Genomic DNA, 14,530 nt, shown 5'->3' on the forward strand with positions numbered 1-14,530 from the left:
AACAACAATTGCACATTTTGGGTGTTTTGTTAGCAGGGCAGAGATGTGGGCATAATATGGAGGGGTAAGCAGCTGACAGGTATGAAGGGCTCGGCTATCAGAGAGGCTATTAACATGCAACAAGATGCAGATCAGTAAATAATTTTAAGATTATAAAGTGAAAATGATCTGGACAGCTCTCTGATGAGTTTCTCTTGGACCTGAGGATCCCAGTGGATGCGACAGACTGGTGACATTGACACCAGAGTTATTATAGTTTTGTATTTTTTTTCATTAGTTTTTGTGTTTATTTCTTTTTTTTAATTTCTTGTTTTCAGTTCAGTTTAGTCTCAGTTTCCAGAGTGGATTTGCTCATTTCAGTTTAGTTTTTATTGTTTTAAAAGGTTTTGTTCTTAATTTTTTTTTTTATTATTATTATTATTATTATTATTATCATCATCATCATAATTTCGGTGGTGTTTGTCAGGGGCAAGATTTAATAAGTTCAGAATATGTATTACAATACAAATACACCACTTTATGAGGGCAGTTGACTCCCAGTCATGTCGACATCCCAGTCTCAATAAACATCAACGCCTCCTCATGCTTGTGTTGATAAATTTGACCAAATTAACTAACACTAAAATTAAATACATTCTCTGTGTATTTTTATTTTCTTTTGGTTAGTTTAGTAAAAACACTACCATTTCAGTTCTCGTTTTTTTCCTAAATTCTAGTTTTTGTTTTTATCTCAGCTAAATAAAATGTTTGGTTTTTTTTTTTCCTCATCTGGTTTTACCTTTTAGTTTAGTTTTAGCCCACTATAATAACCTTGGTTGGCATGTCACTAAGTTATCCTAAAGCGGGGAATATAACATCATTAACATAACTATCATTAAATGAAAATGTTCCATTCATTCATTTCTTTAAATTTTAGCCACTGAATTAAGTGAGACTGGTTCATGGGCCAAGTCCTGCCATCAGTGCCCATCATTTACGACTATATAACTGACTGGTTATAATTACTAGGCTATATAACATTATTACCAGCCTAATGTCTATGCTTCTGCACAAACGCTGAACTCATTTAAAGCCACATGAAAGTTAATAAATTACATCTAAGCTATGTTGTGTCACTTATGTTCTGAATAATGTTTTTCTCCAACAAGGAAGTTTGCCCTTTTTATGTTTTGCAAGTGAGATAAATTTAGCTTTACGCCTACAGACTGAAGGTAGGCTATTTTGGTATGCATGATTTTGTGATGAACTGTTTTAATTATGCCCGTTCCCTGTGCTGGGTTTAATAACATGAAAATAATTAGTCTAGTGTGGATTTCAAAAAGTTAATTTCCAGCACTGCCAACAGCCTGTAATAGTTAGTTAGCCTACTGTAAATATGTAATATCACTAATAACACAGTTTTACAAAACAGATAATGCCCCTGCTAAATTTTGTAGATAAAAACGAGTAGATCGGTGCCTGTTTGGTTTGTATTTGAGTATGTAAATCGCTTATTTTGAGTAGCGTTCTGCTGCTTAAATTACGTGTTTGACGTGGGTTATCTGGCAACCCCGGACGTACCCAGCCGGTCCTCTGCTCTGCTGAACCTCCGCAGAAGGTCTTTCTGTGGTAGCCGGGGCTAGCATTATGGCGAACGTTGTGGATACTAAGCTGTACGACATCCTTGGGGTATCGCCATCTGCCTCTGAAAATGAACTAAAAAAGGTACGTGGATCCAGAAAACGAATCGGGATTATAATTTGAGGAGTAACGATTTGAAAAGGAAGAAAGACTCCCGGTGAAATGTGGCCTAGCATCCAGCTAGCTGCTCAGTGCTAGCTTTTTACGCTAGCTCAAAAGATGCTCAGCAACAACTTGCGAGTTAGCTAGCAGCTGCTTCATGGCAGAGTGTTGTGGCGTGGAGGTAAAATATGATTAATGTCAGCGAGGTGTGACAGCCCCAGTGTATGTCTTTCTAATTTGGATGGCTGGGATAAATACGAAATGTGTGGGTCATCGTTGTGCTAGTTGGCCGGATAGCTGGCTGTTACGGCCAGTTCAGCAAATAGCTATCTACGTTAGCTTCTGCCAAGTTACACAGTAAACAAGCTAACGTTAGCTTACGAGATAAAGCAGCTACTCAAGGGAAATTAATCTGCTTGCGTGGTCATGGCTTTTTTTTGGTGGCATTTGGTAGGAGTCAGACATTCTGAATTTGTTTATCTGGAGATGACGCTATAGTATCTATGTGTATTTGTGTTTTAGTTAACTCTTAATGATGCTTAAGTTAGCTCATGTCACACAATGTCCAAGTCGGTGGAGCCTACATGCGTACATCTGGTTTAAAAAAAAAAAAAAAAAAAATGAACCGTTAAAATTTGATCGGCATGACCTACATATATTGCCAAATGTTAGTCATAGCGTTTTCAAATTGGTAGGAGGTAAGCTAATTTGCATTTCGCCATAACGTTAAATGCAATACGGCCCGCAACAAACATTTGATAAAATCTCCACTTTCAGAAAGGCCACCGCAGTTACTGTTTCTCCTCTGTACCAAAACAATGCCTTTGCGTCTTCGCGGTGTCATGATTTTCTCACAGCAGGCCCCAACATCAGCCTATATAGGTAGCAGAGATTATCCAGACTTGTGCTTTGCTAGCTAACCTTAGTAGTAGAACTCTCTTGGCTGGAGCCTTGTTTGATGTTAGTGTTTCGGATTGCTTGCAGGCCTACCGCAAATTGGCGAAAGAGTACCATCCCGACAAGAACCCTGATGCAGGAGACAAGGTATGTTGCACCAAAACACGCCAGTGTGGTCAATTGAGCAACAGCGTGGTCACACATACAAAGAATAGCTTATTTGCTATCCCCTGGTGACCAATGAATGATGTCGAGCTCATTTGTCATTATCAAATAATGCAGTTCCCTGACAGGAAAATAACTAAGTGCTGGGTCCATAGCAAAGACTGCAAAATGGCCTTTCCCTTGTGAAAGCGCTCTCAAGAGACCTTGATTACTTCTAATCTGTGACTTACACAAGACATGAAGATATTTTCTTGATTTTCTTTTGGCCAGTTCTTTTTGAAGTAGGTCGAATAACATAGGTAAAACTGGTTGCTGCTCACTGGTGATGCATTGTATGTTTTAGTACCTCACACTGTGTCCAGCTGTCTGATTTTGGTTTTTTTTTTCTCAATTGTTTTTCCTTTTGCAGTTTAAAGAGATAAGTTTTGCATATGAGGTACTGACAAACCCAGAGAAGAAGGAGCTTTATGATCGCTATGGAGAACAAGGGCTGCGGGAGGGAGGAGGTGGAGGGCCTGGCATGGATGACATCTTCTCCCACATCTTTGGGGGGGGACTGTTCGGGTTCATGGGTGGGCAGGGCAGAGGAGGACGTAATGGAGGCAGGAGGAGAGGAGAGGATATGGTCCACCCTTTGAAGTAAGTAGTTACTTTGAGGCAGTCAGAGGATGTTTTAATGTGTGGCTCATATAGAAAATGTACAATCTTATAATTGTTGTGTTGCGCAGAGTTTCTCTTGAAGACCTCTACAACGGCAAAACCACCAAACTGCAGCTCAGTAAGAATGTTCTTTGTGGTTCATGTAATGGGTGAGTCTCCTTTTAATGAATCAGTTTCATTATTAAAAATAGCATATGAATCTGTGGATTTTAATCCCAGATGGATGTTGGTGACAGTTATTTTGTTGTGCATGGATGGATGTTGAAACTGCCTTACAACCATGATCTTTTCCTGACTCATTTTCTGACTCTGCCCTCTAGTCAGGGGGGTAAGGCGGGAGCAGTGCAGAAGTGTGTGGCATGCAGAGGGCGAGGTATGAGAATCATGATCAGACAGCTGGCCCCTGGCATGGTTCAGCAGATGCAGTCAGTCTGCACAGACTGCAATGGAGAGGGTAATATGTCTATAAACACCCACACAGAGACTGCACTGTACATAAACATTGATGACAGACATTTACGTGCATTGCAGCACTGTTGAAACTTTCACAATCTATATTTGTGAGTGTAGGTGAGGTGATAAATGAGAAGGACCGCTGCAAGAAGTGTGAAGGCCATAAGGTGTGTAAGGAGACTAAACTTCTGGAGGTGCACGTGGACAAAGGCATGAGACATGGCCAGAAGATCACGTTCTCTGGGGAGGCTGACCAAGCACCAGGCACTGAACCGGGAGATATAGTTCTGGTCCTGCAGGAGAAAGAGCATGAGGTACCCCCCCGTATACACACACATTCATACACACACAAACCCTAAAGTGTTCTCTTTGTGAACAGATGGCTCCCCATATTGACATGTCGAGTTCAATGTTTTTGTTTTTTTGTCATGACTTCTAACAGAATTTTTGTTAATTCCAAAATACTCACAAATCCATTTAATCTGTGTATCAAAAAAGAACTTGAGAAATGGAAAAATAAAAACACAAATATTTTTTTAAAAAAAATCTAAATCAGGAATTCCGCCGTGATGGAAATGACCTTCACATGACCCAACGCATTGGCCTGGTCGAGGCTCTCTGTGGTTTTCAGATGACTGTCACACACCTCGATGGACGCCAGCTGCTTGTCAAATACCCACCTGGCAAGGTCATTGAGCCAGGTAAACACAGCCTCATAAGGACTTAATCAGTTTCTCCTCTTTCATAATGATTCTTAAAAGAGATTGTTGTCACTTCACTCTTGTCTTTTGTTTATTAAAGGTTTAGTGGTGCATATCTTGGCTTTAGGAAATAATTATAGGAATTTAATGTGGCAGAAAAAAACAATGTTTTTGGAAAGCAAGACACCAAAATTAATGATGTATTGGCTCAGGGGACGCTGATTGTCAATCTGTAGATCTGAAGCAAAACCACCTATTTTGATGAAGTTAAAATTGCAAAAATGTTAACATCATTACTGAAACCAAATCTGACTGGTTTGTCTAGTCTCATATCTTAATGTGTGTCCAAACTGTATATGTTTGCAGACTGTACTTTCATTTTGTTTTAATTATGCTATGTATACAGCACATTAAAATAGAGAAACATAACACTTGTTCAGTCTCAAATAGAGCACTGTGTGTAATGTCAAACATAATATCCCAAATAATTGCATTTAGAAACAACTTTTTAATACAGCAAAGCATGGAAAAGTCAAGTGCATTTACTTTTTTTTTTTTTTTTTTTAAACTGACTTTAGTTGCCATACACTAATGGAGTTTGTGTAATTTGTGATATCACTGCATATGGTGCAGTTAATACAGTTACAAGAAGCAAATGTGTATCATATCACAAAATTCATATTGTCTATGCATTCCTTTTCCTGTGTCTGTGGCAGGGTGTATTCGAATGGTGAAGGGAGAGGGAATGCCTCAGTATAGAAACCCATTTGAGAAGGGAGACCTTTTCATCAAGTTTGATGTCCAGTTCCCTGATAACAACTGGATTAGTCCTGAAAAACTGAGTGTAAGTAACAAACTCCCAGTCTTTCGTATGCTGTTTAATTAAAATGTAATGTCCTTTACTTCAAGTAAGCTCCAGTGGTTGCAGTTTCGTTATATTTCAACTTATTTTTATCTTTTTTTTTTTTTTTTAATTTCAGGAGCTTGAGGACTTGCTCCCTGCTCGTGCTGAGAATCCTGTGATCTCCGCAGATGCTGAGGAAGTTGACCTGAAAGATTATGACAGGGGTCAAGGTTCAGGAGGCGGGGCCAGGAGAGAAGCCTACAATGATAGCTCTGATGAGGAGGGTGGGCATCATGGCCCAGGAGTGCAGTGCGCACACCAATAGAAAAAAAACTCTTGCATAAACATGTGCACACACATTAAACAAAGCATACATCCCTTGAGTCCCACTGCTCCCGCCGATCAAGACTTGACGCACATACACGCACAGGTCTTTCCTTTCCTGGTTCCCATGGAAAAGGGAGACACACGTACATCCACTCTCTTCAGTTCCTGTGTGCCCATCAGTCAGAGAGTTGCTGGATATGTGACCACCGTTTGTGTTTATGGACAGTAGTGCTCATCCAAACTTCCAGCAAGACAGTGATCCCATTGTCAGGCGTTCACTGACTCAACTTGACTTGAACCTTCCCATATTCATCTTAGGCTTTTACCTTTCACTGTGGGAAAACGCCAGTCTAGTGTATAAAATGCAAATATCGTTGACTATCTTGTATAAGGTGTAGTTTAGTCTGTTACACACAAGCGCATGCTGCTTCTTGCTGAAGATCTCACACATGTAAATCCAGGGTCCAGAGGTTAGGACACTAAAGGAAGATCTGACACCAGAACTATGTAAACTTCAGTGTTACTGCTATCAAAGTGCCCTGCAGTCAAAGGAACTGACCTGATCACAGCCCTACAAGCATGTCCTCTACATAGCCTGCTGAGAGTCACACAGGGTTATAAGGCACCTCCTCCTGTAAGCTCAACTCCTTTATATTTCTGAAAGGGGATATCCTGGTTCTGATCAGTTTCCAGCTGTCATATTGTTAGAATACTAAAGCCGTAATTATAGCACCTCTCGGCCAGGCACCAAGTTTTCTTAGTTTGAAATTTAAGCTTTTGTGTGTTTGTTGGTTTGAATGTTAGTGTGTTTGAGACCACAGAACTTGAACATAAGTTGTGCAGTCTTTATTTGAGCTGAGGACACACACGTACTTGTGTCCATATGTGTGTAATTCAGTGGCTTGGTGTGTGGGAGCTGCTGTAGAATGTTCCGGCTTTTTCAGCTGATAGGTTTTCCTGCTCCGTGTTGGACTGCAGTGTGGGTGGACACTATTTAAGGTCAATTAAAGAGAAAAAACATATTTGAATGTTTATTTGTTGAGACTCTCCCCCGCCTAAATAGCCCCTGCCCTCACAAGGACCAAGAGCTCTTCCTCCTGAGCAGGAAAAACTCTGGGTCCCACCTCTGTCCTCTGTATTATACATATCTCCCCATCATAGAGTTGTTAGCCAAACTAATGTTCATTGACTTGTTTCAATATCCCCATCCCCTTAGACTTGTAAATACCAGCTGTAGTCCATAGATGCATTTACAGTCTACAGTGGTGTCCCTCCTATAGTCCACAACACTTTATTACATAGTAGAGTAATGGCCAACTGTGCCATTATACTTGTATCATGTTAATATGAAGGAGAGTTGGTGGAACCTCTGTAGACTGTTTACGCCCACCTCTGTGACTCATTGTACATGTCATTTAGGCCACAGGGGAATAATGTCTACAGATAACTAAAGGGGTCATTGAAAATTAATGACAATAATGTCGATGCTTATGTTTGTCAAGATGATAATTACACTGTATAATAATAAACAGTCACCATAAGGTTGCAGGCTTTGTCTTATTTCAGATGCACAAATATGTATATTCACATTTTTTTCCTGATACATTATGAATAATCATACAAACAGGAAAGTCACTCTCTGTGAAAGCCACATCTCTGATATATACGTCATTAACCTACACAGTCATGCATCAAGATGAATGTGGCTTGACATTAGCATTTGAGAAATTAGAGGTGACAATCAGCCATGTGCACATTGGGTTTAATGTTCTATATAACTTGACAGGGATGAGAAATATTACTTGTTGGATATTGTATTTATTGTGATAGATTTGGTGCTAGATGGTAAAACTTCAAATTAGATGAATGATGTAACTGCAGAATCTGAGTCAGTCTCCTCCGTCCTCTGTATCTGTGCTCTGGAGAGCAACTGGGCCCAGGAGTTCCTTAAACCCAGCAGTATTCCTGAGGGTTAAAAGAATAAGGACAGAGGAGAGGGAGTTAGACATTATTTTAGTGTTTCCTGACTGATTCACAGAGCTTTCTCTTACCTGTCTCGTTTGGACTGCATGACATAGGAGCGCTCCCTCCTTAGCTGCTCCAGTCGCTCTCTGACAACTGTCTTCTGCTGGCTCTTGTCCTCCTGAAACACATGCAGATGTTTATCACATATGAAGAGGCTAAATGTGTGTGTACACGTGCACACATACATTTACCTGTGGCAGATTGTCTGTGACATGCCGTAACCTGTCACTTTGTTTCAGGCCAAGGAGGTCTTCCTCTGCCTTCCTGTTTTGGATGATTGTCAGACGCTCCTGGACCTAAAAGGAACAGGAGCTATCTTAGAGTGACATCTCTGGTCATTAAAGGATCCCATCATTATTTCCCTATGTTTCTCCCTTGCTTCTTAATGTTAATCCCCTTTCAATATTAATGTGTCTGTCTCACTCTCACCCTCAGTAGTTGTCTCTCTCTGTCTCTCTGTTGCCTCTGTTCCACCTTTCTTTGCATGTCCACCAAGCTGCGCATTGTCCTCTCTCTCTCCATTACTGACACTGGCTCAAGCATTGGATCTCTCTCCATCATCACAGATTCCCTCGTGGTCTCCTTTTCGGAGAAACTACTGTCTACCTGTAAATCAGGAAACAGTGCCAAAATGAATTTTTAAGGTAGATAAATGATGGAGAAATGCTGAAAGCACATGACCGTGCATGTTTACGGAAGATGGTTTTTATCCTCAAAATAGATATTGTTTCAAGTGACCAATGGTAGTTTAGTTTTCAGGAGACAAGAATGTAATGGTCATCTTACTGTGGCTTGTGAGGTATATTTTTGGTCTTCATGGTGAGGCTGTTCAGGCTCTTTTAGGTCCCACAGCTCTGACTGCATTTGGGTGGGATTCATTTCCACCTCAGTGTGCACTCTGTCCACAGCCTCACTCACATTAGCTGTCTCATTGGATAGGTCAGAACAGGGGTCATCATCATGCTGCTTAATCTCAAGAGACTCAGCCAAACGATATGGCTGTCCAACCTCTAGGGTCTCTGCTACCAAAGCATGCGTTGGCAGGTCACTGTCAGAGGTGGTTTCCCTGTTCTCTGGCTGATCAGGAACTGTCTGCTGCTCCAGGGCTGCAGAGTGCTGCAACACAGGATCACAAGTCAATGGTACAGGAAAAATCATTTAAGATATTGTCACTTTTGTATCTGTATGTGGCCTACTATACATTTTTAAGGAGCAGCTGTCCTTCTGTGCTGCATTGCTGGTCTGCACGCTGTGTGGAACTAGCCGTGAACAGAGAGGGGTGTGACACTTTCATGTGACTGTCTCCTGGCATCTCCTCACAGTGGGTGTTTTGTTCAGCTGTGTTGTGCACATCACCTATCCCGTCCATGGTCTTCATACTTCTTACAGCATTCTGGTTCTCTGTTGTGCCTCTGACTTCAGCCTCTGTCTGGTGATCAGTGTCATCCTCTCGTGGCTTGCTCCATGCTAGGGTAATCAGAGAGCCCTGTTTCTCATAGTTCTGCGGGGTTTTCCTTGGGCTGCCCTCTTCCTGTCCCTCCTGGGCTCCCCCTCTTTCTGCAGTGTGTCCATCACTTGAAATGTTTGTGACTTCTGACACACACAAGATCTCCAAGTAGGGCAGGTCCTCCATGGCCACCCCGCAGCCTGGAAAATACACAGTGAGTTGTAATTGCATATGACTACCTCTGACTACAAGTGTGTGTGACTGAGAGTATGTAGGTCTCATTCTGCAGTTATGCTCAGCTGTGCTCACAGTACCTGTGCAGACATCTTGTTTTTCAATGCCGTCTGCAGCTTGTGCTTGATTTGGTTCTCTTCTTGCCCGTCCGATTGAATCAGCAGTGCTGCTATTTGGAGCTTCAAGTGGCCCAGTGCTGCTGTTTTGGGCTTGGAGTGGCCCAGTGCGGCAGTCCTGAGCTGTGATTTGCTCAGTGCTGCTGTTCTGGTTTAAGGTTGGATCAGCGATGAGTAGGGAGTCTGAAGTGAGAAGGGCAGCTGAGGTCAGGAGTTGCAGCAGAGTGGCGAGGCGCTGCTCTTGAACTTCAGAGTCATACTTGTCCCTCAGAGCTCGGAGACGCTGTGCATTCTAACACAATGGCACACAAAATGCATCACAATTTCCTTTCTGTGACAAGTTCGTATCCTGCAGTGGGCTCTTGCTTTGAACAGGATGCTGTGATTGTTTTGCGACTCACCATGTCAAGCATTGCTGATATTACTGCAGCAACCTGGACCTCTTGGAGCTCCATCAGCTGGGTCAGCAGCATCACGGCGCATGCATCCCACTGGGACTTGGGACCCCCTGCTGTGCTGCCTATCTGGGTCTGGGCCTGGATTTGGGGCTGGAATGACTTATAAGTGTGTAGGGTTTGGGGCAGGGACTTGGGTTGAGGCTGATGGGAGTTCTGCACTTTTTGGATTTGGGTATTCATGTGAGTCTGCAGGTCGTTGTGGATTTGTTTCAATCTACTTATACAGCCTTCTCTTAAAACATTATGCCTCTCCTTATCCTCTGCAGGAAAAAGGGGAATACAGCAATTAGGCAGATACAAAGGCAAACCAGTTGTGATAGCAGAGCCCACAGAAATTAAAAATAACACTTTGCTTTACCCTCTCTTGAAGGCTCTTTGCCACCTGGCCCCTGTAAATCCCCTTGGGAGACCCCATGCAGCAGCTTTAGCAGATATTTCCTCTCCTGCTCCTGAGTCAGCACCAGCCAATGAAGCACTGCCTGCCAAGAGGAGGCCAGAGGTTTCTTTCCACTGTATTTTTTTTAGACAGTCATGTATGTCTTTTGTTCATTATTGGAAAGACATTTTACCTCACATAAGAACATAATATATGATGGTACAATAATATTAATTTGTTTGAGAAAACGATTCACTGCTTCAGAAACAGCGGTCCATAAAAAGCTAAATATATGACACCTGCTGTAGTGATGCTGAGATGAAGTCTTTCTTTTCCTTTCCCTCATCTTCCTCACTCTGTAGCCACAGAGCAGCCTGCTCCGTTTTACATGGACTGCGAACACACGGCCTGAACAAACAGATATAAGGACTGAGAGACAGGTAGGATGTGTGCAGTCATCACTTTGAGTGGCAAAGTGATCTACAGTACTGCAGTGGTACATTGTTATTTCCGCTCTGGATGTTTTGGCTCACCATGTCTCCCAGGACTGCCGGGCAGCCAGGAGAGCAGCGTAGGACATTTTTTCTCTCTGAGCTCTGACAGTGGCCGACCTGATGTGGAGACACAACAGCCGCAGGGCCTCCTTGTCCAGCCTGAAGGGGAAAATATGGATCAACTCATTATGGACCTGGTTAGAGCTATGTGTTCATCTTTGGTTGTCAGACCTAAATTAAATATTTATTTGGAAATCATTTTGGACACTGTATGTGCTATTTGCCACAAAGAAAAAAAAACAATGAATGTGAGAAAGTTTTGACAGTCACATTAAATTATTTTAAAACCAATTTAGTATAATTTTCTGTGACTGGTAACTTATCTGCAGTATCTGACTTTTCTGGAAGTGGAACAACTACCTACTGGATGCTGTGAGAAGGTCAAAACATGCAAATTGTAATTATGATTCCAAAAAATATTCAACCTGCGTCTGATGGGTGTCTAATGCATCTACCTCCTGCTCAAAGCGGTGAGCACATCCCTCTCTTGTTGACGAGATGCGTGTATCTCACACAGGAGATTAATAGCAGACCATGACCTTTCCCTGGAATCTGGACCGCCTTTGAAAAACCTACCATCACTGGCCCTGTGGGGGCAAACATCACATGTCAAATAGAGACTATTTCACCAGCATCTGTACTAGACATTAATATAGTAGATATTAATATAATGTAAATCGTGTACATTTAATTTTACGCATGTATGTGTGTCACGGTTATTGTAGATTGATATGTGTTCTAATTTGTTTATAAATTAGATTAATTTACAGTTAATTTAGCAGGTTATTGGTGTGTTTCTTAATTTAGTAGTTTCTCCACAACATTTATACTTTTATGTTTTCATTTCTGTATCTTTATTTGTATTTTGATTTCAATTCTTTTGATTAATGGAAAAATAGCAATTGGTGTGGCATGTTTCATGTTTCAGAGAGAACACCATCTATGTTTTTATGTTTGTTTTATGTTTTTTATAAAATAAATAAATAAATAAATAAATAAATGAATAAATAAAAAAAATCAGTTGAACTCACTGCTCTGTCCACACTGCAGACTGAAGCAAAACAAACACCAAAAATGATAACACAGTATTTTGAGTCTGCTTTGGAACTATGGAATATAATTTTAGTTTAATTTTTGTTTTCATTTTTATTTCAGTCCAACATTTTGTTTTCATTTTAGTTTTAATTTTACTTCACAGTAATACCGGGATACTGATGTGAGTGTGTTACCTGTATACCCTGAAGGCTCCTGGTAGCTCAGCCAAACACAGCATGTCACCTGATTCCAAAGCCTCCTCTGCCAGATCCTCCAGCCCCTCCTCTTCCTCATCTTGTTGCCATGGCAGCAGAGTCTCCCAGACACTGAGACCTGTGGAGTTTAAACAACAACAACAACAACAAAAACACAACAGGGATGTGAGGCGACTGAAGCAGGTACAATGCTGTCTCCAGTGTGATTTAAACTGCGGATCGTGCTCTGTTTTATGTTGAGATGGCAGTATGCAGTGTTGATTGTGCTCACTGTGGTGCTCCTGCAGCATCTCTGTGTAAAGCATGTGGGTGACCACATCATACTTGACTTCCACCAGCAGGAGGAGGTCTGACAGAGAGACGCAGCCCCAGGTCTGGCCTCTGACCAGCTCACACTGCCACAGAGAGGGAAATATGCTGTGCAACCCCTCTGCTGCCAATCTAAGACACACACACACACACACACACACACACACACACACACACACACACACACACACACACACACACACACACACACACACACACACACAGGGACATGATTTTGGTTAGCCAAAAATTAGATAAAAGGCTACAGTGTATGCAGGGCTCAGCAATATGTACAAAGTCAAATATCACAATATCAGTTACCAAATACCTTGGTATCAATATTCTGACAATATTTGTAGGAATCAGTATTGGTGATAGTTACACAAAAGATTTTTTATGAACATCATTTGTATAGATCTGATGATTAAACTGGTGGTATCAGATGATAGAACAGTCTATTAATTTCAGGATTAATTTATCACTTTACTAGAATCCAGCCTTCAAAACAAAGAAAAGACAACCCTTATGCCATATCACAATATTATTATATCCAAAATTTTGATGATATCTTAATTTCAATATATCGCCCAGCCCTAAGAATATGAAGTTTGACTTTGAAGACACAGTAAAGCTATCGCTTTTAGACTGAATGCCTTTACCTGGCCCAGCTTTGCCTGGCTGCCCTCCTCAGTCTCCACACACCCTTTCCAGTCCTCGGCTGCTCTCTTTTCTCTGCCAGTCTCTCCTTCTGCTTGCAGGAGGAAAGCCAGGTAATGACAAATGGATCAGCCGCCTCCACAAGAGCGAAAAGCTGCTACAGTGCAAACACATACCTGTGAATGGCCTTTGTCGGTTGAGCATGACAGCACAGACCTTGTATCTGATCTGTTGTGAGCTTTTTCGTAAGTGGCTGTGTGTATGTGTGGGCACATGCAGTCCAGATCCAGCTGACCGATGATGTTTTGTATGTTCATCATGTACAGAGTGTTGAGTTGCCCTGCATTTAGCAGCTGGAGGTCCCAGTAGAGCTGAGGACAAAAAACACTGACTCACATACAACACAGCAGTAATGAAATCAACCAGGTTTGATCCTTACACACATCCAGGTAGCTTTTTGTCTACAAAAAAAAAAAAAAAAAAATCCACAGAGAAAAATGGGATTGTCATACACTGTCAAATAAAATTCAATAGAGGAATATTTAATTTAAGAACCTTTTCCTTCCTTTCTCTTTCCCTCTCCATTTCTAGGAGAACATCCAAAACATTTTCACCAATGCAGGACCAGCCCTTGTCATGCCCTGCAATCTGAAAAAGACACGTTTATATTAGAATGATTCATGATGATTTGGTCAAATGATCAATGCTCTGATATTGTGAATGTTTGTTGCTAAAAATCTGCAGTTGTCTATTTATCCACTGGTGAGGGAACTGCTACCTTCCGGATGGCCACATGTGCATCCTCTGGGGTGGAGGGCACATGAAAGACTTTGTGGAAGAGGACACTCACGTCTTTGGAGGAAAATTCAGATCCAATAGAGATGCCCAGAGACTGGTACAAACCTGCAATCATACACTCCTAAAGAGACACACAAGCAAATTAGAGGTGAACAAACATGGAAAACAAATGGGGCTTCCACCAAACTTGCACGTCTTACCTGCTCCATGTTTACACTACCGTGGGCTGATGAATTATACAGGTTATCGCTATGGCTACAGCGGCCTTCGGAACAACAGTCGGATCAGGTTCCCAAGCAACAAAAGTGACATTTATCTGTCAGTGGGAGACAGATAGGAGAGCTATGTGATACATGACGATGTGACACATTACACCTGCGTGAAAGCCACTTTGGAAACTCTCTGTAACATAAAACAACGAGTGAAAGTTGGCGGATCCCAGCCTGAAACTCACAAGTCGGTCAGTTGTCAGTCTGGCATCATATGTCAGAAATAATCCTATGTGTTGTTTATATAATACCAAATTATAATACCTAA

At 41.6% G+C, this 14,530-nt stretch overlaps 2 protein-coding genes across 2 annotated transcripts; one reads left to right on the plus strand and one right to left on the minus strand.

The window, feature by feature from the left end:
• Nucleotides 1-1,626: 1,626 nt before the first annotated feature.
• dnaja2b (DnaJ heat shock protein family (Hsp40) member A2b) lies at nt 1,627-7,315 on the plus strand. The gene is made up of 9 exons (XM_030053883.1): nt 1,627-1,704; nt 2,707-2,766; nt 3,194-3,423; nt 3,513-3,593; nt 3,765-3,898; nt 4,015-4,211; nt 4,454-4,598; nt 5,315-5,442; nt 5,579-7,315. Exons 1-9 carry the CDS (start codon nt 1,627-1,629, stop codon nt 5,765-5,767), a joined length of 1,242 nt encoding a protein of 413 aa, XP_029909743.1. The 3' UTR covers nt 5,768-7,315.
• A 194-nt stretch (nt 7,316-7,509) lies between these two features.
• On the minus strand, nt 7,510-14,202 carry LOC115360574 (uncharacterized). The gene is made up of 18 exons (XM_030053552.1): nt 14,194-14,202; nt 13,974-14,114; nt 13,372-13,566; nt 13,198-13,286; nt 12,501-12,670; nt 12,209-12,347; nt 11,435-11,566; nt 10,959-11,078; nt 10,725-10,833; nt 10,408-10,528; nt 9,993-10,309; nt 9,556-9,883; nt 8,996-9,441; nt 8,581-8,910; nt 8,224-8,400; nt 7,986-8,090; nt 7,821-7,912; nt 7,510-7,734 (listed from the first exon to the last, which is right to left on the minus strand). Exons 1-18 carry the CDS (start codon nt 14,200-14,202, stop codon nt 7,659-7,661), a joined length of 3,096 nt encoding a protein of 1,031 aa, XP_029909412.1. The 3' UTR covers nt 7,510-7,658.
• Nucleotides 14,203-14,530: the final 328 nt, after the last annotated feature.

Source organism: Myripristis murdjan, chromosome 6, assembly GCF_902150065.1.
Source record: "Myripristis murdjan chromosome 6, fMyrMur1.1, whole genome shotgun sequence".
NCBI classification, from domain to species: Eukaryota; Metazoa; Chordata; class Actinopteri; order Holocentriformes; family Holocentridae; genus Myripristis; species Myripristis murdjan.

Coding starts and splice junctions, on each gene's coding strand:
- LOC115360574 (XM_030053552.1), bottom strand. Junction 10,310..10,407: donor CAAAGAGCCTTCAAGAGAGG/GTAAAGCAAAGT, acceptor TTTTTCCTGCAG/AGGATAAGGAGAGGCATAAT. Junction 7,735..7,820: donor ATGCAGTCCAAACGAGACAG/GTAAGAGAAAGC, acceptor TTTAACCCTCAG/GAATACTGCTGGGTTTAAGG.
- dnaja2b (XM_030053883.1), top strand. CDS start 1,627: ATGGCGAACGTTGTGGATACTAAGCTGTACGACATCCTTGGGGTATCG. Junction 4,599..5,314: donor TGGCAAGGTCATTGAGCCAG/GTAAACACAGCC, acceptor TGTCTGTGGCAG/GGTGTATTCGAATGGTGAAG. Junction 5,443..5,578: donor TTAGTCCTGAAAAACTGAGT/GTAAGTAACAAA, acceptor TTTTAATTTCAG/GAGCTTGAGGACTTGCTCCC.